The sequence below is a fragment of the Stegodyphus dumicola genome, chromosome X1 (genome assembly GCF_044657685.1).
Source record: "Stegodyphus dumicola isolate Sdum_Otavi_A_Nest chromosome X1, ASM4465768v1".
NCBI classification, from domain to species: domain Eukaryota; kingdom Metazoa; phylum Arthropoda; class Arachnida; order Araneae; family Eresidae; genus Stegodyphus; species Stegodyphus dumicola.
Genome location: NC_140780.1, coordinates 179,737,229 through 179,761,832, shown reverse-complemented (window position 1 = coordinate 179,761,832; position 24,604 = coordinate 179,737,229). Strand labels below are relative to the sequence as shown.

The 24,604-nt window shown below is 35.1% G+C and overlaps 1 protein-coding gene across 1 annotated transcript in view; it reads left to right on the top strand.

Annotated features, from left to right (window-relative positions):
• Positions 1-24,604, top strand: part of pps (protein partner of snf) — a 176,053-nt gene that overhangs the window by 135,090 nt on the left and 16,359 nt on the right. The window contains exons 17-18 of the mRNA XM_085807651.1: positions 11,267-11,417; positions 18,957-19,046. Coding sequence (XP_085663777.1) covers positions 11,267-11,417; positions 18,957-19,046 — 241 coding nt within the window. The remainder of the gene's footprint in view (positions 1-11,266; positions 11,418-18,956; positions 19,047-24,604) is intronic.

Below are 24,604 nucleotides of genomic sequence, written 5' to 3'. Positions count from 1 at the left end.
AGTGACCATTGAGCAAAACCATCTTGATAGGAGATAATGGTTTGAAAGCAAGGTAGGACAGGATTTGAAGGCAAGGACATCAGGATGGTAATGCCTTCAAATATCACACCTTGGAACTTGGAGGTCAGAAAAAGTGTGAGAAAAATGGTGCTTATTGTAAATTCAGGTAGATAAGCTACAGCTTATACATGTTTAAATGTTGGAAGTTTAGGTTTATGGCACATCTGAAGGAATTTTATTTTTTCTATATCTTTAGAATTTAGTTTAGATCATAAGTATTGTTATCACAAACGAAATGAGTAATGTTAAATTCACTGCAATATTTTAGCCTGTTACTAGTACTCAGGTTATGCTAAGGCAGTGCAACAAGTTAGAACTCTCATGAAACTCGCCTAACTACAGTGGGGTGCGCTGAGTGTAAAGACACTGTTTGCATGTACAACTGTGCAAAGAAAATGCCTCCTGTTGTCTCCTGTTGCAAATAACTTTTATTTGTGATTATATTTCCCATTTGTATTTTACAACATGTGTGGCAACACGTTTTTTATATTTTTCTCTTGGCAACGTTTTTTTAGTTGTCACTGTTTTACTTTACCATGTAGAATTTACTGTACTTGTGCCATTTTGTGTTTCAATATATGTTAATTTGGATGAATCTCTGCTTATTTATTTGTCGCCATTCCTAACGTTAGTCTTCGTCAGGTTATGGGCCCAGCATGATATAACTGTGCGGGGAAATTTATGAGCGAAGTGGAGATAAACATTACCGGCAGTTCGTGAGCCTAACACGGCAGTTCTTAAGCCTTACATGAGTCGGCAAATTAGTTCGCAAAAATGGAAGCTGCAAAGATATTGGTTCAGCCGTTATGCGGAAAAAGTGATTGGCCTATTTGGAAATATAGAATTAAGTTCGTATTAAATTATCATGAAAACGCTTTAGAAGTCGTGGAAGGAAAACTGAAGAAGCCAGAGGAGCCTGATCATGCGGCCGCCGAAGAGATTCGAAAGAGATTTAGAGATGATATGAAGGTTTTTAATAAAGCAAATAATTGTACTATGATGTTTCTTACGAACTCCATGACTGAAGACACCTTACAAAAGGTAATGAGATTTGACGGCGCAAGAAACATTTGGCTGGAACTTCACAAAGTATTCGAAGATTCGTCCGATAACCAACTTTGTAACATATGTTTACAGTTCTTCAAATTCAGTTGGTCAAATGATGATATGGCAGCTCATTTGTCAAAATTGAAAAATCTATGGAATGAACTGAACAGTGGGCTTAAAAATAAGGAAGAAAACAGACTGCCAGAAATGCTGTTGATTTGTAAAATATTGGATACTCTTTCTCCCAGTTATCGTACTTTCAAATCGAGTTGGTTACTTCTTAGTGACGAAAAGAGAACTTTAGATGAATTAACCACACAATTGTGCACCCATGAAAGAGAATTAAGGAAAGATCCAAATTTTTTAGAAACTTTAGATCAGGAAGCATTGATAGCAAATTCAGAATTTAAGCGGAAATCATCTGTTAACAAGAAAAACAATGGCAAGTGTAATTATTGCCACCAGAGAGGACATTGGGTCAGAACATGCAAGAAATGGATAGCTGATGGAAAACCGCCGAAACCCAGTCCACATATAGGGCCAAACAAGGGAAGTAAAAACAGTGTTGCTGCAAATATGACACTTCTAGCTGTAGATGATATAATATTTTCTGCAGAAACGAATTCTGATGATTGGTTTATTGATAATGGGGCCTCAAAGCATGTCATCAATAACAGGCACTACTTTACAGACTTCAAAAGATTTAAGCTTCCTCATAGCATCACTGTGGCAAATGGAAAGTCATTACCAGCAATTGGAAAAGGCACCATCAAGATAATGTTCATCGTAAATGGGATGAATCAAATCAAAAATCTTGAAAAATAATGAATCAACTCTCCAACTTTATCATGAATGTTGGGGTCACCAAGATAAAAAGACACCACAAAGCTGGAAATTAATTCTGATATTCAAAACGCGGCAAATAGCTCTGGTATTCCGCAACTGGAAAACAGAATAGTTCAGGAGCGGACAGATAACACAGCTGTTCGGCAAAATCAAGATAATTTGAGCTCTGAGGAACCAGAATTCCCTGTCACTATCAACAAATGAAACAGGAGTGAGATGGAAGAGAGTCTGATGAAAACGAATGTAGAACACAGTCCAGCGACCCAAGATGAGGAAAATATTGTGGTTACTGAGAGCCAAAAATTAAATAAAAATTGCTTAACTATGAACCACCGCCTCTATTATCAAGGGCAGAAGTAACTACTGAACCGGACTTGAAAGTTGTTACTGCATTAAATTTCAAAAATACTATACGAAGCATCAGATCAAAGACGTCTTCTCTTTGGAATAGGTTGTCTGGCATTACTTAATGACATTTTAAATGAAATCATCGGAAGTTTAGCAGAGAAGTGCATAGAAGAGGCAAATAAGAAGCAGACTGGCCACATGAGTGGAAATGAAGCTTTGGGAGTGATTAATAGTATTTTTCCAGAGGAGATGAAACGCCATGCATTTGCTCGTCTGTTAGATGTACACAGAGAAGTGAGTCTTCCGTTACCAGTAACATCGGAGAAATTGATTCTTTCGGTTTAAGACAGCCATCGAGATCTGTTCCTGGAAACAAAGTCACTGTTCATCAAGAACTGCCTGTCGGCCAAAATACAATTAACGAAGAAGTTTTGCATACACCAGATATAAGTACAAATGCCGATCCGGTACAAGATGATGTTGAGCAGAATGTTTTTGCAAATTTTCTTGATTCAGAACAAAAAGAAACCACGCTCTGCTACCAATAATGAATCAACTTTCCAAACTTTAAACGGTGGGATTTTCCGTATACACAAGCTTCACATAATTTCATATCAGACTTAATCTTAATATTCAACTCTTTCTCTACAGTGGCCTTTACATGCTTTTTATCTTGGTGACCCCATCGTTCATGATAAAGTTGGAGAGTTGATTCATTATTCTCAGTCATGTTGGTGTCTGGTATGTTCCAGAAATAAGTAAAAATCTATTTTCTGTGTTAGCATCTCAAGATAGAAATCAAAACAGTGTGTTTGAATCAACATTTAAGGACTGCTATTTAAAAATAGATGATGAAATAGTTCTGCATGGAACAAGAAATGCTGGTGGGGGTCTCTTCAAACCCGTGATGAAGACCTTAGTTCCTGAAGCTCACATTGACATCAACATGACTGAGAATAATGAATTAACTCTCCAACTTTATCATGAACAATGGGGTCACCAAGATAAAAAGCATGTAAAGGCCATTGTAGAGAAAGAGTTGAATATTAAGATTAAGTCTGATATGAAATTATGTGAAGCTTGTGTATACAGAAAATCACACCATTTAAAGTTTGGAACCAGGAAAGTGGTTACAAAAGCTGGAGAATTGTTCTCGACAGATATTTGTGGGCCATTTGGTCAGTCATTTAGGAAATACCGTTACTTTGCAATCTTCAAAGATGCCTACAACAAATTTCGATACTGTTTTTTCCTAAAGCACAAATCAGAAGTAAAAGATGTGCTTAAAAATTGCATAGCTCACGCTAAGAACTTAGGGCATACGGGTAAAGAAATATTCAGTGACAATGGTGGAGAATTTGACAACCAAGCCGTTCGCAAGATCTTGAACAAGCATGGAATCTCCCAGAGGCTCACAGCTCCATATACACTAGAACAAAATGGCAGTGCTGAACGAGAGAACAGAACAGTCCTAGAAATGGCCAGAACTCTCAAATACTCGAATGAGGAAGTGGACTTTCCAGCTTTCCTATGGGCAGAGTTCATCAGTACTTCAATTTATATATTGAATAGGACAGGCAAGTCTTCAGTTCATAATTCAAGCCCTTATGAATTATGGATGGGAAAGAAACCCAGAATAAAACACATGCGCATCATTGGATCGACTTGCTATACTCATATCCCAGTTCAGAAGAGGAGAGAGATAGACAAAAGTGCAACTAAAGGCTATCTCCTTGGGTATGATGGAGATGAAAGGTACCACATTTACATCAAAGAAACCAGTACCGTAATCTGTTCCCGAGATGTCATATTTGAAGAGAAACCTTCCATTACTGGAAATATTATAACATTGCACCTACAACAAGTTTCTGGAAGAAATTCATCTCAAGATGATGAAGTTGAAAATAAAGTAATAGACGAAGGCCCTCAACAGGAAAAGAAGGAGGTGGAGGATATACCAGAAAAGGAGACTCGACCCAGAAGACAAATTTCAGCGCCTAAGTGGACAAAGGATTATATCATGGAAAATTCAGAGATTTATGAAGAAAATCCTCCAGAAATAAATGGAATTACAAGTGGAATGCAGTGCAGCTGACAATCCGAGAAACAGAAATATGAAGGCTCAAACACCCAAGAAAGCTTTCCAGAATGATCCTGAAACTTAGCATAGGCATTAACTAGTCCAGATTAGAGGCATTAGAGGCATTAACTAGTCCAGATGCAGAAAAATGGAAGTTAGCCATGGAAGAAGAGTTGGAAAATTTAAAACGAAATGAAACTTGGGACATAGTGCCTAGGCCAGAGGGAAGGAAAGTTGTGAAATGTAAGTGGGTCTTCAAGAGAAAACTTAACAAAGATGGACAAGTGGAAAGATATAAAGCTCGTTTAGTTGCTCGTGGCTACACTAAAGTCGAAGGAATTGACTACAAACAGACGTTTTCTCCTGTAATAAAAACAAAATCAATTAGAACTTTATTAGCATTCTCAGTTGAGCAAGACTGGCAGGTTCATCAACTTGACATTACTGCAGCCTATTTAAATGGAAGACTGAGTGAGACAATTTTCATGGAACAGCCACCCGTGCGTTTGCATGAGAAAACACACAGAGAAGTTTGCTTGCTAAAGAGAAGCCTTTATGGACTTCATCAGTCTGGGAGAGAATGGAATATGTGCCTCGATAAATTTCTGAAATCAACGAGCCTAACAAGATCCAGAGCAGATCCTTGTGTTTACTTCAATAAAGAAAAGGAGTTAATTGTAGGTGTGTATGTGGATGATCTTCTTGTAATGTCCAGCAAAGAATTCATCATTCAGGAATTTAAGGATAATATTGCAGCTACATTTAAAATCAAGGACTTGGGAGAAATACATCACCTTCTTTCAATTAGGATAAGCAGAAGGGAAGATAGCTGTGTGACTCTTGACCAAAGTGTCTATGCTAGTGAACTCTTGGAAACAACCAATATGCAAGATGCTAAAGGAACATCAACACCATTAGATCCAGGTATGAAATACACAACAGCCACTAAGGATAACATGTTGAATGCTGAAGGAGCATTAAAATATAGGCAGGCTGTTGGAGGGCTCTTGTACCTAGCAGGAGGAACAAGGCCAGATTTAGCTTTTGCTACTACTTACATGAGCCAATTCAATAATTGCCCAAGCAAGGAACATTTGGCTGGTGTACAACATATCCTTCGTTACCTAAAGCAGACCAAGGAATTAAAGCTGACTTTCCAAAAGACAGAAAAGAATTTGGAAGTGTTTTGTGATTCTGATTGGGCTGGTGATAAGATTGACAGACGATAATTTAGTGGCTATGTGGTGCTACTAGCAGGTAGAGCTGTCTCATGGAGCAGTAAGAAACAGCAGACGACTGCATTGTCAACAGTTGAAGCTGAGTAGCTCTCAATGTGCCACACAGCCAAGGAAGTACTGTGGTTCCAAAAATTTTTTAAAGAAATTGTGGGAGAACATTTTTTAAACTTTCCACAAAGCATATTTGTTGATAATCAGGGTGCCATTTCTTTAGCCAAAAACCATGTCACTTCAGAGCGTAACAAACATATTGAACTCAGGCATTTTTTCTTGAGAGAAAAGGTTGAAGAGAAGTTGTTAAACTTTACGTATGTGCCTTCCAGTTCAAATGCAGCAGACATGTTCACAAAGAGTGTGCAAAAGAAAACCTTGTTCAATCAAAGGTTCTGTGTAGGACTGAGGGAAATTTAATCCAGGGGAGTGTTGCAAATAACTTTTATTTGTGATTATATTTCCCATTTGTATTTTACAACATGTGTGGCAACACGTTTTTTTATATTTTTCTCTTGGCGACGTTTTTTTTAGTTGTTGTCACTGTTTTACTTTACCATGTAGAATTTACTGTACTTGTGCCATTTTGTGTTTCAATATATGTTAATTTGGATGAATCTCTGCTTATTTATTTGTCTCCATTCCTAACGTTAGTCTTCATCAAAGGGAAGAGTTATATCTCCCGTTCTACTGGGCCAATTGACAAAATTCAGATTGCTTTTTTTTGCTTTTTTTGTATCTCGAAAGCTGACTTGGGATATGTATTAGATTTATATATGGCATTGTTCAAATACGGGTATTTTGACACAAAATCAGACTGTTTCTGAAATGACATACCAATGTTTTTCCATATTTCAATTCTACGACTCAAATTATGCCAAACTCCCAAGTTTTGTAAAAATTGCATTTTTAAATTAGTTCTCAAAATTTTAGCTCCTCAATGTTAATTTAGTTTGGTATGTATTTATTAATATCTCTTTTTAATTAAACTTATTTGATTACTTCTTACACAGTTTGAGATTTAGGTTCATTCCAAATATAATTCATGGATTTTGTATGATTTATTTAAAAATAATTTTTGTAAATTAGAGCAGTAGAGCGAAGACAAAAAAGGGATTATCTTATCAGTGTCAACAGTTAGAATCACTTTCAAGAAAAAGTAATTGTTCAACAAATAGCCATTGAAAATTTGCTTGGAGGACCTAATTGGTGTTAAAAATCACAGAACAAAAGAAATATCCATCAGGACCAAAACAACATTAGACAGAAGCTTCCTGCTTTGGAAAAAAGATAGCTTTTAGTTTAGAGTACACATATAAGAAAATTAAAGAACAACATTTGAAAAGAGGTCAAATAATTAAATGGATGAAGTGTCCATTGCTTTTTACTATCCTCCAAGCAGAACTGTTCATTCAGTGGGTGAGAAACTATTTCTGTATTAAAACCTGGGAATGAAAACACTTCTTGTGTGGGTTGTGCCTCCAATTGAAATAAATTACCCTCTTTAATAATTTTAAAAGAAAATGAGTTCCAAAAGGAAACTTCCTTAAAGAGGTCATTAATTGCACCAACGAAAAGGGCTGATGTGCGAAGAAGCCAAGTTGTTTTGACCTCAGAGAATGGTGAGCAGTTTCCTGTGTTTTTCTGATACTGATTCTGTTTTGTTCAGCATATATCTATTACGATAAGCTAATCAAGCGAACTGCAATGCTCTAAACATCTGCATTTTCTTGCTTCCATTTGCTGCTGGATGCCTTCTTGTTAGTGTAATTGATAATGAGATTCCTAGAAATTTTAAATATTCAGTTAATGAATTTAATAAACCTTCATCAGACATTTCTAAATTTCGCTGCAGTTTCTTAGGAACATAGAATTTTCAACATAAACATACAGTCAAAAAGGTTACATTACCAGGCATTTACAATATTTTTAGGGATTATATATGAAATACAGTATTTACAACTTAAATATTCTATTACTAGATTATAAGAAGTGTGAAATGCCGTTGTTAATAATAGCCTCAGAGACATGTATGTAAACCAAGTAAAAATGTGTATGGCAATCTGGTGGATTATTTTGAAGAAGCTGTACCACCTCTAAAGAGAGAAGTGTTAGATGTTTCAACAAATTAAATATACAGTACAAAGTCCGAAATCCAGACGTCCATTATCCGGAATAATCTAAAATCCAGACCTCAAAACTACAAACAAAATTTTTCTTGTAGGCTTTACTCATGCGCGTTTAATTTCCCCCTCTGCGCATAATAGGACATCTGGAAAGTCCCGATTCTTAATTTCACTTCCCTCCGTGCATAATATAGAACATCTGGAGAGTCCTGATTCTTAATTTCACTTCAACACTAAATAAAATACCTAATTATTGAAGAACAATGATTTTAGCATAAATTTGTACGATCAGTAATTTGGCTCTGTTGCTGCGTATTTTCTTGGCACACATCTCAAACCGAAACATTCGACGTAAATACATCGTTGATCTGAAGCCAACCTGGCAAATTATTATTTATTATACTTTCCTTTCATTACCGCATGTTTATCAAAACATGACAACTTGAGTAATGACTCGTATGCAATTTTTGTATGTTAGTATTTGAATAATAAAGGAGTGGGGTAATCATTAATGTTGACATTATGCGTGGCGATGATTACACATTTCAGTTGCGCTAAAAAATGTTGACGAGGAAAAATTTACCAAAACTTTCTTTCCATGTGCTAAAAATAGATTTTTTTAATGATACTCATAGACCCAAAGATTACATTTAGATCATAAATAATTCATTATTTCATAAATCATGATTTCATATTTTTAATTTTATAATTTCTACATGCCATCTTACTAGATTTAAACTGATGATCTATTATCCGGGAAAATCCCAAATCTAGAATCACCGAAGTCCTGACAAATCTGGATTTTGGACTTTGTACTGTATATTTCATGAATGTACGTAAAATAAATTGCCTTGAGCATGGTTACAATTTTTAAACTGTATGTAATCAAACTATTTAAGATGTGAGATCACTGTTCTCATATGTAAAAATATGATTGTCTCAAATGATGTTGATAAGTAGTTTTTTAGAATATATGTAACTAATGATTATTTATGTATACATGTTTGTCTACTACAGCTATTGCATGGAATGCAATCTTTGTCAAAAAAAAAAGCCAAAAAAAGGTCTCTTTAATAACATATGGTGAGAAATATATAATTTAAGAGTTTATTGAATGTTGAAAATCATTTTTGAGCCCCAACTTACTGATGCTGTGAAATGTTTAAGTCACAGAATGTCAGTGCATAATTTATGTTTATGATGCAGTGCCTACATTTTGCATATGAGATGCTGAGAAATTTTTGCATCGCATAAACGCCAGCAGAGAGATGCATATGTTGTACACAGAATTATGCCCATAATATAATTTATGCAATCTCTGGATATGAATCCACTAGATTATTTTGTTCCAGGGCCACCTGAAGTTTCTCTTTTTTCTGTTTATTATTATTTCTACCTTATATTCTGGCCATATACTAAGGATGCTCTTCAGTAGATGTGCAGCATTTCAGTCATATTGGAATGCGTCTGCCAGTCTCTGTGATGATGTTGGCATTTGTATTATTGTTAGTGGGTTGCATTTTCAGATCTTTTGCATTTATTATGGTCTGTGAAATCTGTTATGGAAGATAGGTTTTATATATTACTTCTGAAGTTTAGTAACTTGTCATATTACCAACATTGAATTATCCTTTTTGCATTGGCCACCTCGATCGGTGAACCGCTTTCTTGGGTTTACATGCTAACAGGGGTACTCTCTTGTGAGGGCAGGCAATTCATGGTCTAATTTTGGGACAAATTTGCATAAATTAAATTTGTTGTCCAATAAATTTTTCCTTACATTATAAGAGGAACAGTAATTGTCAGAATTAATTTAAAAATGTTATCATGATATTTTCTGTAGGAATTCTAGAATAAAACTGACTTTTCTCAAATAGATATACATGAAAAAAATACCAAAACAATTAGATTTTATTTCACACATTTATAAAAATTGTTAAAATTCCTTTCTTAAAAAACAAACATTAAGACCACAAAGAAGTAGTATTTCAAAAAATAGACAATGCACGATATTCTTTGAAACATGGGTATTCGCAAAGTCTTATATTGTATATCTGACAAGAGTGAAATGTCTGCTGATGTTTTCAGATTTTTGTGACGGTTTATGAGCATTCTGTGCATTGTCTATGACACATTTTCCCACTTTTATTTAAAGTAGCAAAGTGTAAGGTGAGGGTGATGACTGCATGGTGAACTTCCTTGGGCCGTGTAGTTTTTTGTAGTTTTAAAATATTTATTCCATAGCTTTATTTTAAATTTCAAGAAGAGTGTCTTTAGTCCATATAGTCATAAAGAACATTGGCATTCATGAGCACAATATCATCCAATCCAAAAAACAGTTTTTGTCACACTTTGCAGATTTTTGGGATGATGGATGATGAGTTATGATTGCATTCTCCTATGTCAGTGTGCTCCTTGAGTGTCAGAAAAGGACTTATTTATCATTATCATATGTGTATACTCTTTTTCAGTTAAATACCCATTTGAAGTCTAAAAATATTTCTCTAAACAATACACAAAATATTGGTCTCAAAGAGGACTGAATAAAATCTCTATAACTAGAATATCTAACCAATATCAAGACTGGCACTGGGCATTTTGCTGTTGAGTTCAAACCTGTGAGTTCTAAATTTTGCCACCTGGCTCCTTCCTGATTTTAAAAGTTTTGTCACCCCTAAATTCTGTCATCTTCTGCAACTGAACTGGCTATGGTGCTGCGCCTGCCCCTTATCGGCAAAAACAAAAAATATTTGGAAGCATGATGAGCACATGTATGTTATTATACCAGCTGATGATATTAATAGACAGCTCTGTTTATTTGCAATACTCTTCTGAAACAAAGTACAAAAATGAAAAATTTGCAACAGAATTCTACTATAACGGACATAGGGCTATACTTATTGGCCAAAAAAATATTGATTAAATGTTCCTATCTAAAAATTCATATGTGGTACACCCATCCTCAGAGTCAATTTAAATAGCGATTCATAATATGATACACCCGGCTTGTAAGATAATTAATGTCTGTGGCCTATGCTTATGTTACATGCCTGTCACAAGAATGTTAATACCCACTGAGGAAACTTTCACTGTCTTTTAAATTATGATAGCCTGGGATCTTGTCCAGCATCTGCTGCTTCATTACTTCATTGATTTATGTTTATCTTTTCCACTTGCAGCAGAATTCTAGTGTTGCCATCTTGTCATGGATTTGTGCCATCTTGTAACTCATAAACTATGTGTTGCCTGCTATATGCTGATAGGCTTTTTTTTTTGTGTGTGTGTGTGTAGAATGCACTCCTGGCCTTTGATGATTTCATTCTGGGACACATTGTGCAATATATTTTAAATTTATTTTATATGTGTCTGCAGGATAGCCAGTCTCCTACTAATTGCATTTCACAAAAGTATTTTATAGTATATTTATATATTCATTTTACATTTTTTATTTTATATGTGTGTAGATGGTCACATTTGGCAAAAGTGTTTCACATTATAATTATATATTAATTTTACACATTTTAAAATAGATCACCTGAAATGAATCCTAAATCTAGCTCAAAGGAGATTCCATCCAAGCCTGCTACCTCAGTTTGGAAAGGATTTATTTCCATGCAGGATGTTGCAAAATTTGTTACAAGTGCTTATAAAGTATCAGGGCAAACTGATCATCTTCATGTAGTAAGCTTCACTTTTAAAAAATTATTCCTATCCTAAAAAACTTTTGAAATAATTTTTTTTGGGGTCACAGTTCTTGTGTGAAAAAGGTTGGTTTTTTTTTTCTTTGTACCAGCATAACAAAATTAAAATCTTATTTTTTTAGAACTGCTGCCAGAAAAATGCTTATTTTCTTGATTATTTGGAAGAAGGATATTTATATTATGATGGCAAATATTATTTTTGCCTTTTTGTGCATGTGTGATATTTGTGTCTGCAAATATGAGTGGAACTGTAGAGAATGTTTTTCCTAAGTCCAGAAATGGATTTTCTTGTAAACATTACAAAGCAAATTATATTTTTCAACACCAAGATATCTACTGTGTAATTTCAGAGTTATCCTTTTTTCTGGGCACTAGTGAAACAAGAAAGCATAATTTTTACAGCAAAAACTAGGAAATGTAGTTCAATATTTATTTTTATTTATTTATTATTTTTTTTAGAAGCATTTATGTCTATGTAGAGGAATTTTATGAAGTAGAAGCATTTACTTTGTAATGCGTTTTTTTTTTTTTTTTTTTTTTTTTTTTTTTTTTTTTTTTTTTTAATGTCAAATGCATCTTTTTCCTTTTTAATGGATGTTTTGCTTCAAGGATATTTCCTAATATCTTTCTTGTTAGCAATTATATAAAGGCTCTTTCATCTATGCATTATTTTGAATACTTCTGAGGAATCAGCAGCATCATTAGCAACATAGAAACATAAGCAAATTTAAAGTACTGATTAGCAGATACAACAGTTAAGTTGTGCATGAAAAATCAGAAAGAGAAGAAAGGTAAATTATTGTGATAATTTGTGACAACATGCCTTCATGTGTAGTAGTCTGCAAGCATTTTTAGAATTGAGATGCCAACTTCTATGTGGGTGACTGCTAGTGTAAAGCTGGTATGTTTGAGATATGCTAGTGTAAAACTGATATATTTTCATGTTGTAATTTTATTGTTTCGAGTCATTCCGTTATATTTTGCCAATTACAGAAATTAATTGTTGTTTTTACTTGCATATTTTACCTCTTTTTTACTAATTATAGGATTAAGAAAATTGAGGCAAGAATTGTGTGAATAATTTCCAAAGAATACGGTTACGGTAAAAACACAGCTAGTGCAATGTATTTGTGTATAAATTACGAGTAAATATCACAATATTATACTCTTTTGCAAAAAAATCGAAACACCAAGAAAGACTTTTGAGATCGCAACGCAATTTGGTACGCAAAAACATCTTGATCGAATATGCAAATGATCAAAGTTTCAAAGCAAATGAACAAGAATTGCTATCATAGTGCGCATTTCTAGTGTGTAATTCTGCAAAGAAGCAACTAAAGATGCCATTACGACGATATTGAAGACCTTACAGGCAACTAAACAACTTTGAACATGGTTGCATTGTTGGGTTGCGTGAAGCTGGGTGGTCATACTGAGCACTTGCAGCATACAGACACTGCTGTGCAAAGATGTTGGCAGCAATGGTTGCTACAATGGAATTGCTGATGAAATGAAGGCTCTGGAAGGCCAAAGAGCACAAATGTGAGGCAAGATGGGATGATTGTTCCCCAGGCCCGAACCACCCCAGTATTATCATTCTCGACTATTCAGCGCACTACAGCTGCATCTATACCTCCTGTGGTACCACCCACCATCTCACAACGCTTGCCTGAGGCGAGATTACGCTAACAGAGACCCTTGAAATGTTTGCCTTTGAGTAGTCCGCAACATTGGTGGAGTCGTCTAGAGTGGTGTCGCAGCCGATCATCATGGCTGCCATCAGACTGGCATCGTATAGTTTTCAGCAATGAATCCCGCTTAATTCTTGATGCAGATGACCACCATGTTCGTGTTTGGAGAGGACGGGGCCAGTGGTCCCAATCAGCCTTTGTTTTACAAAGGCATACAGTCATAACCCTTGGTGTGATGGTGTGGGATGCTATTTCTTATGACAGCAGGTCATCTTTAGTCATCATCCATACATCTTTAACAGCTCAACGATATGTTGATACTATTCTGCGGCCAGTTGCATTACCCAATCATGGAACGTCATCCTGAGGCCTTTTTCCAACAAGATAATGCCAGGCCACATATCACTTGCATATCTTTGGACTGTCTCCATGCGGTTGATACTCTTCCTTGGCCAGCAAGGTCACCAGACCTTTCACCAATCAAGCATGTTTGGGACATGATAGGCTGCCAGATTCGGGCACTACAAAATATCACAGATTTGGAACAACAAGTGATGAAAGCCTGGCAGATTGTGTCACAGGATGACATTAGGAACCTCTACCACTCCTTGTCTCTACGAATTCAAACATGCGTTGCTGCAAGGGGCGGTTCGACCAACTACTGATTTGAACACTCAGTGGGTGATTGTGAGCCGTGAACAGGTACTATGACCTTGATTTTTTTTATCATTTTATTATCTGTGTATGAGGTATACACATATTCAATTTCATCAAACACAACCACTTCCTTCATGGTGCTTCGAGTTTTTTGCAAAAGAGTGTATTTATTTAAAAGAAACTTATGATGTAATAAGAATACATAGCAACATTATAATAGGTAATAAAATATCTTAATTTCTTCTTACACTGTATCTTGACTCGCTGGTACTCCCGAAGGCTCAAATCATTTAGTGCTACTGGAACTATTGTCTGTGCCATTTGATACAGCTTGCAAATCATCAGTATCATCACAGTTCAGCATTTTTTCCCAATGCAGTGATCTTCAGATCTGTCAAAGGCAATAAATATTCCCATTTTTTGTAAAGCTGTTTTCTATTGCTCTATCAGTTAGAGTCCATGCATCCAAAATTCACAAGAAATTCAATTAGTAAGATAAAAACAGTCAGTACTTCAACAAATCCATTTTAAAATTTAGAGAACATCAATTTCTGAATGCCTTAAGAGGGGTAATTATTTGAGTATTTAAAAAGTTTCAGAAACTTGTGCTGAAAATGCTAAGGGGAAAAGTATGTAAGTAAATATGGTATTATTTAAGTAAAAGATTACATACCCTGATTTCATGGTAAAAATTTGCCTGCCAGCAGTTTATAAGTAATAGAAATTTTGCTATGCGGGAATTTAGGTCTCACTTTAATTCCCCACCTCCCATCTTTGATGTTCAATCCTATAGAAAGTTATTCACCTATCTGAGTACATAGGAATCTGCAGTTGCTAAGACTGCAAAATTAGCAGAATGTTGTAGAAAATTTTGTTTCTAACAGCATTTTAATTTTGGGTGATTTTGAGTCTGACATGATCAAAATGTATTGGCCACTATTAGTTTTCAAAACTATGTTAAATAATTTAATCCGGTTGGGTACAGTTTATATATACACTGCCTGTCAAAATTAAACATATTGACAGAAATATTATTTTTTCTTTAAATGTTTAATTAGTATGCTACTGTTATGATTTGTATCTACTGTGTGGCAACTCAAATTCGATATACTTTTTAAGGATGCCTGTATTCTGTCCTTAACTTCTGTGTGTTTATTTTTGTGTTGTATCAGATAAATGACTTTCAAGACATGTTTTCGTGCCTTGATTTTTAAGTACAAGCTCACTGCTGAACTGCATCGTTAAAACTACTATGTGCATTTAAAAAAATTATATACTTGCTAATAACTGATTTTTTTAAATTTTGTTTAAAACCTCTTTGATAAATAAAAGTTCTTTTTTACTTGGCCTTTCTACCGTATAAAATTTTAATAAAATTAAAAAGTCAATTGAAATCTGGCCGCCTCAAAAAATGAAGTTAACAATTAGATTAATAAATATCAGTTTATTTTATGCTAGACCTTTATGTAAGTAGTTTAAAAACCGGAATGATGTCTTATTAAGTTTTTAAGTTAAATTTGTGAGTTTGGAATTCTTTTGAAATCATGTGACATAAATAGGCTCTGGTTTTTCAATTTTATGGTATACAGGTATGTTCTACATAAACAACAAAGGACAAGGAATGCAAAGGCGTTTTACTGAGGCTGAAGTCAGGTTTAGAAAGTCCATTCAGTACTTGCATCCTACTTCTTTTCTGTGTTTAATTTCCTCGTCATATGTGACATGTTGCGGTGTTTAGTCTCTTCCACTGGTACGTTTTAGTATACAATGTGGTAATGCTCATTTTATATGCAAAAATCTTTCCATTCTTTTGGCAAACCTTAGCATTGTAGTTTTGAGTACGAGTTATAAGTTATCTCTAGTGAAGTGATCCTAGTGTATTTTCTTCTACTTAATTTTTTTCCTTTGCTTCTTTTCTGAAGTACAAACTATTTCTGTGGAAACTAGATTTCTTTTCACCATGGACTTCCACTTAAAAAAATTTTGAAATTGGATTTGAAACTTAAGATATTGTTACGAAATGCCCACCATGTGGTAAAATAGCTTCTCCCACAAAGCAGGTTTAAAGTTGCCAGGTTTGGCGTGAAATTTCCCATTTGATGGCAGGCTTGGCGATAGGTCATAGACAGATGGAGAACTTTCTGAAATGATTTCTTACCAGTTAAGCCCAGAATGTCCTCGAAGGCAGGCTGAAAGCTATATAAACCCTGCTGGTATGTGGAGTAGAGTGTGTCTCGTAGTCTAAAGTTGAGGTGTCTCATCAGTGTATCGCGAGTTGGTGCATTGAGAGTATGCATGTTAGGTTATCGAGTGCATCATCAGTGTATCGCAAGTTAGTGCATCATTGAGGCTATCAATTGTATTGTCAAGTGCATCGCGAGTTGTAGGGTGGAGAGTCTCGTGAGTATATTGAGTTCCGAGAACGACGGAACTGAGTCGGGACCTGTACTGTAGTGCTATGCCATAAAGCTGTCTTCACCATTTCAGCCCGATAGCCTGAAGGCTGTTTTGCTGATTGTTTTGGCATGTGTGTCGTAGTTTTTACATGACTGCAAACGTGTTTTTGGAGCAGTCCTGAGTAATATTGACTAATAAATTGCGTTTTGATTTTTTATCAAGTGTTTTTGTCTATCAATCCAAATCCATGAACCTGCTGAACTCAACAACTGGTGTCAGTAGTGGGTTTTGAGAGTGAATACCATTGGTGCCAGTGACCCGTCTGCAGGAAAAAGGCCTTGGCGGAGGAAATGTTTACAAATTTCTTGGCAGCTGTAAAAGCTGGACTGGAAAAGATCAAGGCTGAGCTAAAAGCCAGAAATGAAGAGTTGAGGGCTGCAATTAAAGCTGGATATGAAGAGATGAAAGTTGGACTACGAGAGTTAGTGATCTAAACAAAATCGTGCCAAGAAGAAATAAAAGCTGGCTAAGAAAAGCTGTAAGAGCAATTCCAACGGATGAGTAGAAGAAACTGGAGCCATAAGAAGATGTGGAAATGACAGAAGTGGCTGAAGAATCAAAGGTTGAAGAAAGTAGCTAGTGAAACGTCTGAGAAAGATCAAGAAATGATGGATGGAAACATCTAACAGGATTAAAGAAAAAGAACGAAAGCATGAAGAAATAAAAGACAGGAAAAAAGCTTTTGATTCCCAAGTGCCTGACGTAGAACTGGAAGAAAGTGAAAATGTGACTGTTAAGTTCGTAGAAACTGACATTGAAGTTACTAAGTCGCAGTTGTATTGCACCATCTGAAAATTCATGTGATGCAGAGATGGAAGAAGCTGATGTACAGTTTAAGCAGAGTGTTCCAGTATTGCAATAAGATACAACCACTTCTTAAACTAAGTATGTATCTCATGAAACAATTTGTACAGGCACAAACGTAATTCTAAACCAGGATACTTCTGTATGTAAAGGATCGGATTCTATTCATAACTCTGATGCAAGCATCGGAACTGGCTTTCAGGAAATAGAGGTAAATAAGCATGTACCAACTGCTAAAAGTACTGAGGTGAACTGTACACATGATGTGAATAAACAGCAGAATGGTGAGCAAACTGTTTCAGATCATCCTGTGGATGAAAAGTCTGAAAGGACTGAGTATTCAGACTGTGATATGCAAATCAGAAATACATCTAAGAAATGCAGTGAAAAAGTATTTAACCTGAGTGTAACTTGATGAAAAGCTTGAGACTGAATTTCATTCTGAACTTTAATTTGTATAATTTAAAATTGTTATGTGGTTAATTTGTGTATATAACATGTACATAGTGTAAATATTTGTTTCTTTAGTTGTTGTTTGTTTGTTTTATTACATTTTCTTTGTATCGAATTTGGCTTCTGACCAATGATTGTATTGCCCGGGACTTGTGGTCCTTGGTAGGGTGCAGTGTTACGAAATGTCCATTACTTGTAAGTTAGGTTCTTCGCAAAGCAGGTTTAGGGTTGCCAGGTTTGGCATGAAATTGCCAATTTGGTGACAGGATTGGCGATATGCCATAGATGGATGGAGAAAGCAAACAACTTCTGTAACAAATTGTTACTGGTTTGGGTCAGAATGTTCTCGAAGGCAAGCCGAAAGGTATATAAATCCTGCTGGTCCACGGAGTAGAATGTGTCTTATAGTATAGTCTTGAGGTGTCTCATCAGTGTATCACGAGTTGGTGCATTGAGAGTATGTATGGTTGAGTCTACCATTGAGTGTATCATGAGTTAGTGTGTTGAGGCTATGGAGTCTATCGTCGAGTGCATTGCGAGTTGTAGGGTGAAGTCTCGAGAGTGTGTTCAATTCTGAAGACAACCAAATCGAGTTGGGAGTTGTACTCTAGTACTTTGCCATGAAGCTGTCTTGATCATTCTAGCCTGAAGGCTGTGTTGCTGATTGTTTCAGGGTGTTGTAGTTTTTCTATGACTGTAAATGTGTTTTTGGAGCTGTCCTGTGTTTTTATTCTTCATAAAGTGTTGCCTTGAATCACTCCAAATCCGCGAACCTGTAGAACACAACAATATCTGTTAGTTATTACTCTTGCCATGCAGTCATAATTTTTCATTTTTCAAACTCATTGGTTTTAATCGCTTAGGTTGTCTGTGATTCTGTAAACATATACAGCAGTATAATCATTATACAGCCTTATAAACCTAAAATTATATGTATTTTCTACATTTATCATTTGAATTGCTACTTTTATTCTCAAGCTTAATTAATTGCAAAGCATTTTTGTCTTGTTTTTAAAATGTTTTGTAGTATGTGCTTTTCAGAGGAGCAGGCACCCCCCCCCCGAAAAAACATATATATCTTAAAGCCTATAATTAGATCTAGAAAAGATCTAGACCTATGTAGATTTAGAAAAGTTGTTTTTAAATGACTTTTAAAGCAAATTTTAATTTTTGAAAAGGTAAGTATCATTTTGCTGTGATATAGAATGTATGAAACTGAATGAAGGAACTTGGAATTATCAGCTAGATATTATTTATTTACTTGAAAAATAAACTTTTTCAGTAAGTACATTAAACTTATTTTATAATTTTTCAAAGTATTATCTTCGCTCATATTATCTTTTAGTTGAAATAAAATACTTGATAGCATTTCTTATTTTAAAAGCTAAAATTTTTACACTTTATAATTTTTATATTATTTTCTTGGAATAATTTAAATACTGTTTCAATTTACCTAGGATATTCCTGACACAATTCAAGTATGTGGACGAATTATTCCTGATCAAGTCTGGGATTATTTAAGTAAAATCAAGCAGTCTGGGAATAAGGTAAAAGAGTTAAACTTCAATTCACATATTGATTGAAATATGTTTGAGGTGGCTTCTGAAATCTCTCTCTCTCTCTTGGTATGATGTAGCTTTTGTAAAAGGAAAAATAAATTAGTATTTATAATTCTGCTGCTGAACTTATGTGTGCTAATAAATAATTCAGCAGCAGGAACACATTGATGAGAACAACACTGCCTTTGAACAACAACAAAAAAAAAAAAAGGGCTGATTATTGAGGAATTTTCTTGATTTTTTCCCTTATATATTGCAAATATAAATCACCTCATGAGAAATAAATAGTTGTCTAAATACAGCCATGAAATACTCTTTTCTTCAAAATCATGAACTGTCTGCATGGTGGTAGGGACAGGCTGGATTCATGGTTGTTTACATAGTACAAGGGTTGCTAAACTTCAAAACGGAAGAAGCTGCATGTTAGTATTCAGAAAATTTTGAGAAACACAACTGGATTTTAAGAGTTGCAATTTCTTGTTTATATCATTTTAAAGGTAATGAAACACTCGAGAAAAAGAAAAAAAAAAAAATATTTGAGGACACAAAACAAACACAAAAAGAAACATTTGAGGTAAATTAATAAGAATTTCACATTTTTGTGTAATTAATGCGTAATTACACAAAATGTTGTTTATGTGATATACAAATTTGAAATTATTTTATGATGCAGCTCAACATTCTTTTTTCAGGCAGGTAGCCTGGCATTTTTTCCTAGTTTCCTTCCTTCCTCCTTCCATTTATAATTAGTGAATAGTTTTAGTAGAATTGTACTGAAATCAAAAGAAGGAAGTGTAGTGATTTTTGCAAGTACGACATCGCAGAAACTTCATGTGAGGAAAGACTAAAGCACAAATTTTAGGAATAAATCCAGTCATTTTTCATTATTTTTAATTTGCAAAGCAAACAAGAATTGTCTGCTGCTGGGAATTGATTCATTTGTAAATGAATTTCTAAAAGAAACTGGCTCATATACATGCTCTTCATGGAAATTAATAATACTTTAAAATAAAAGAGTTAGCATTTTAATTATTCTACATAAAAATAATAGTTTAGGATTTTGGGTGCAATTAAAACAAGGATCAGTATACTGAGATCAAGCTTTAGTCATATAAAGATCAAGCTTTAGCATAATAAATATTTAATTCTTTAGATGGGAATTGAATTATCGGTAACATTTTACTTTTTCTAAGGCTGAAACATTAAGATCCTCAGAACCTGTGAATCTGCAAAATGATTTGATTTTCTACAACTAGAATCTTGGTACTATTTTTATTTATTTTTTAAATTAAGTATTTTTTTTAATTGTTGGTATTCTAATGTAAGAAACCATCAATCATTTTTACTCAAAAATTTGGAAAAATGATTAGTTTTATTGTGACAGTTTCAGTGTTACCTGAATCATAAAATTCACTCTTATGTTAAAAGTTTTTCATTAATAGTCAGGTGACTTCCTTTAACAGAAAACTGATTTTTGGACCTTCCTGAATCAGCAACTGTTGTAGTATTGCAAAGGTGATTGTCAGGGGGTGGAGGAATAGGAGGAGCGATCATCATTTTTATAAAACCAGGTGTACAAGTAAGAAATGTGGATTTTGTTTTCCCTGAAGAAAAAATGTTAAATTTAGAAGAATGATAAAAAGTGCTTTATTCAAAATATGCTCCAACATTTGTTAAACATTTTTTTTCCATCTTTCGGGCAATTTGTGAATAGCACACCAATAAAAAATCTTCCCCCTTTTGCTGCAAACCACTCATTGAGCCTTTTGTTCACGTCTTCATACAAACCAAAGTGCTGCTCAGCAAGTACGAAACCCGTCGATGTAAACAAGTTATAATCGGAAGGACCCAAGTCTGGTGTGTAAGCTGCATGGGGTAGAACTTCCCAGCTGAGTGCTTCCAACGTGTCTCGAACCAGTTTTGCCATATGAGATGGAGCATTGTGTCTTGAAGAAAAAGGACTTTGTGCTGCCTCTTTTAGTATTCTGGCCTTTCTTCAAACAGCCAATGGTTCATGTTGGTCAATTGTTGTTGGTAATGTTTAGTATTAACTGTTCCTCCAGATTTTAACAGCTCCTAGTAGACCACTCCCACTAATCCCACCAAACACAGAATATTGTCTTTCTTTCAGAGCGATTCGGTCTGGCAGTTGATGTTGATAGTGTGCCTGTGTTTACCCATGAAATTCTGTGCTTTACCATGAAATTCTGTGCCTGTGTTTACCCATGAAATCCTAATTCCCATTAGGATTCTCAAAATGAGTCAACTTTTCAGCCCCTGTAACTATATGATGCATAAACACTTTCCTTTCATATCAAGCGAGAAAATGTCACATGTGATTTGCACTTTTCCATTTGCCTGTCGTTCAACTGATGTGTTACCAATCTACCAGTCTTCTGCACCTTTCCCATTTCTTGCAGCTGATTCGAAACAGCTTGTTGACTAAATGGCCATTTGCTCTTCAAGTTGTTTTTGTGCTTGCAAATCATCTTCATCCAACTATGCTGCAATTCCACAATCTTTGTATTTTTCTTTGCCAGTTTTCTATGTTTCTTGTATGCAACATCGAAGTCGCCACTTTTGAAATGTCAAAACCGTCATTCCACATGTGTTTTGCGATGGATCATGTTCACCATAAACTTCTTGAAGTAATTGGTATGATTCAGCAGCAGTTTTGTTTTTCAAATGAAAGCAAAAAATTAGCTGTCTGCAAATGCTCTTTGTTCGATATACATTTCAACATATTGAACAGAACATCACATTACTATGCACATAACAGAACATCACAATACTATGCATATGCTTTTCCAATTTGTCGCTCGTGCATATCTGGTAATGACACAACAAAATGGTGCAGTGTCAAATCTTTATAGCACAACTGCATTGGTGCACCATTTGTTGTCTGAAATCTGCATTTTGTACTTGTACACCTGGTAAGTTTACTAGGCAAAGTAGTGTGAATATCTGTGTAGTGCCATTGATAGAGGAAAATTGTCACACTGAATTGAAATGTTTAAGTTCTGAAAATTTTAGGAAGGACTAGATTTGAATAAACATCATCATTATGACATTAATTCCTTCTGTTATAGTTGGTGGTAGGCATTATCTTGCTAATTTCTGTGCAGCTAGGGACCAGGCTGTTTCAGTCAACCAAACATCTGGTGAATGCACCAGCTGTGGTGGAAATGGAACAGGCTGTCTATAAATTAGATGTTGGGCACTGAATGGAACATGTGGTTGTGCATTGTTCTATTGGTAGACGGCTCTACCTACACCTTGAAAATGTGGGATAACCACAGGCTACAACCTCTATTATAGCCTGTGTGTTAGATGAGTCACATTTCTTATGGCATTCTGTATTGTAATTCCAAGTGCTACGTCAGTATTGGTATGCAGTATTCAGATTGCAACATTTAATCCGTACAGTATCTCAAAGACATGGCAGTCATGAAGCTGTATGCAAAATGGGATTCAGGCAATGGAAGATCATTTACAAGTCCTGTGCTTTGTTCATTTCACTCTTGTAGCCTTGGATGTCGGTGCGGAATGGTTAAAGATAAAGAGAAGTACTGTCAGGAATGTAACACTGTATGAATAATACTTGTTATTGTTTTGAACTAGGATACATGATGTGTCTATGTATGGGCTCTGTGCACAGTTCTTGGGCATTGGTATACTGGGTTTGTTGTGATTCTAGATATTTCTCAGTTCATCTGTTATGGACTTATACATGCCATATTCATGTGATTATAGCCAGTTTTCTAATGTAATTTCAAAGTAGTTCTTTGTAAGATTCACTGTTATGATATGCTATAATTCTTACATGATGAAATTCTGATGGCATGTTTAAATGATCAAATTCAATTCCTGTGTGAATAATAGGGTCTCATTTCAACTCTGGTCTTGGTGGCATTAATGTTGCTTGTTAAGTGCACATGCACTGCATTGCTAATCATTTGCACATCCTACTACTTTACAAAATATTTCTTTTTTTTTCCCTGATCTTTTCCTCCCCTCTAAATGCATATAATCCTTTCAGAAAATTTTATTTATTTAACTCTTGCAAGGTCAAAGCTTATGCTAGCCTGTTGGTATAAAATATCTAACTGCCTAAAATTCCATTTGAGATTCACAACAATTTTTTCCACCTCAGTTCATTAGCAAGCAAAGAGGTGTCAAGGTTTCATATGATATTGTTTCTAGTTCCCATCAAAGGAGCGGGCCTACCAGCGGCCAAGCGGTGGTAGCTTAACACTGGTAGTTCGGTCCGAGGTTTGAATCCCACGAACTGGCTGGCTGCATGGGTGTTTTCATGGTTTTTCCCATGTGTAAGGTGTATACGAGCCAGTTTCCCTTAGAAAGTCCTCCACGAAGGCATCCCCCCTTTAGGCAGATAGCCCTCGTGTGCTTTGCCATAATTGAATAACCCAACCTAACCCATCAAAGGAGCTTCCATTAGCCCCTAAGTCTCCACTAAGTCATCTTTAGCCTAAAGATAATGAAACACAAAAGAATCCTGTTACAGCAATACTCTACAACTAAGATGAGCTAATAAAATGCACTTGGGAAAACTGCTGTTAAGGCCATTGTGTACTTTCGGAATAAATTAGAGCATTGTGATCTCAGCCATTTGGCTGGCTGTTGGTCATTTGAATGAATGGCCATCTCAAGCATTTTAGTGGTGAAAGAATTAATAGGGATCTCACTCACCAGAAAATGCTAAAATGTTAGGGGAAAAAAGAACTTTTCCAAAAATGAAAAAGTACAAATGTAAAAAGAGTACAAATCAATCCCTTCAGGTACAAGCTCATGGTTGAAACAGTAACCAATGAACAAAAATTTTCCCTCCTAAAGAAGTTTTAAAAAAGATGAATGAAGAGTTATTTTTACCCTTTTCTTACAGGAAGTATTTCATCTACTTCTTAATTGATACAATTTTATCAATAGCTGTTATTTATCCTTCACTTCAGATGTGTAATTGCTCTTAAAAATGTATAATTTAAATTCTGGCTATCATATGGTTGTGCATTATAATAAATTGCTATATTGTACTGTTTATCAGATTTAAAGGATGATCTGAAAAATTATACTCACTGATTTAAGTGTTCAACCAGTATCCAGTGGTATAATTATTTGTGTTAATTAACTGCAACTGAATGCAAAATTCTGTATCTCCACACAGGTTAGCCGATGAAAATACAAACTATGAAGTTAACAACTTGTTGTGCACGGATGCTTGTTGGAATTTAGATGTGTTGTATTGTTTAAAGTTGTGTAAGAATTCTCAGTATTCAGTAAATGACTCAAAGGCATCATTTAATTGAAAGCCAAAATTGCCAGTTAATTTGTAGACTCAAGGAGAGGGAGCAGAAGCAAGAGAGATTGTCCAAGATCTGAATATCCCACAAAGTGTCATAAAATATACTGCAACCAATTTTTAAGCAATAAATCAGTTAGTAGACAGCCTGTCTAATTGATTCACCACTTAAAAAACACTACAGTTATATTTGAAGGCCCTTTTTTGTCATCATCAGCTCAAAAGAACT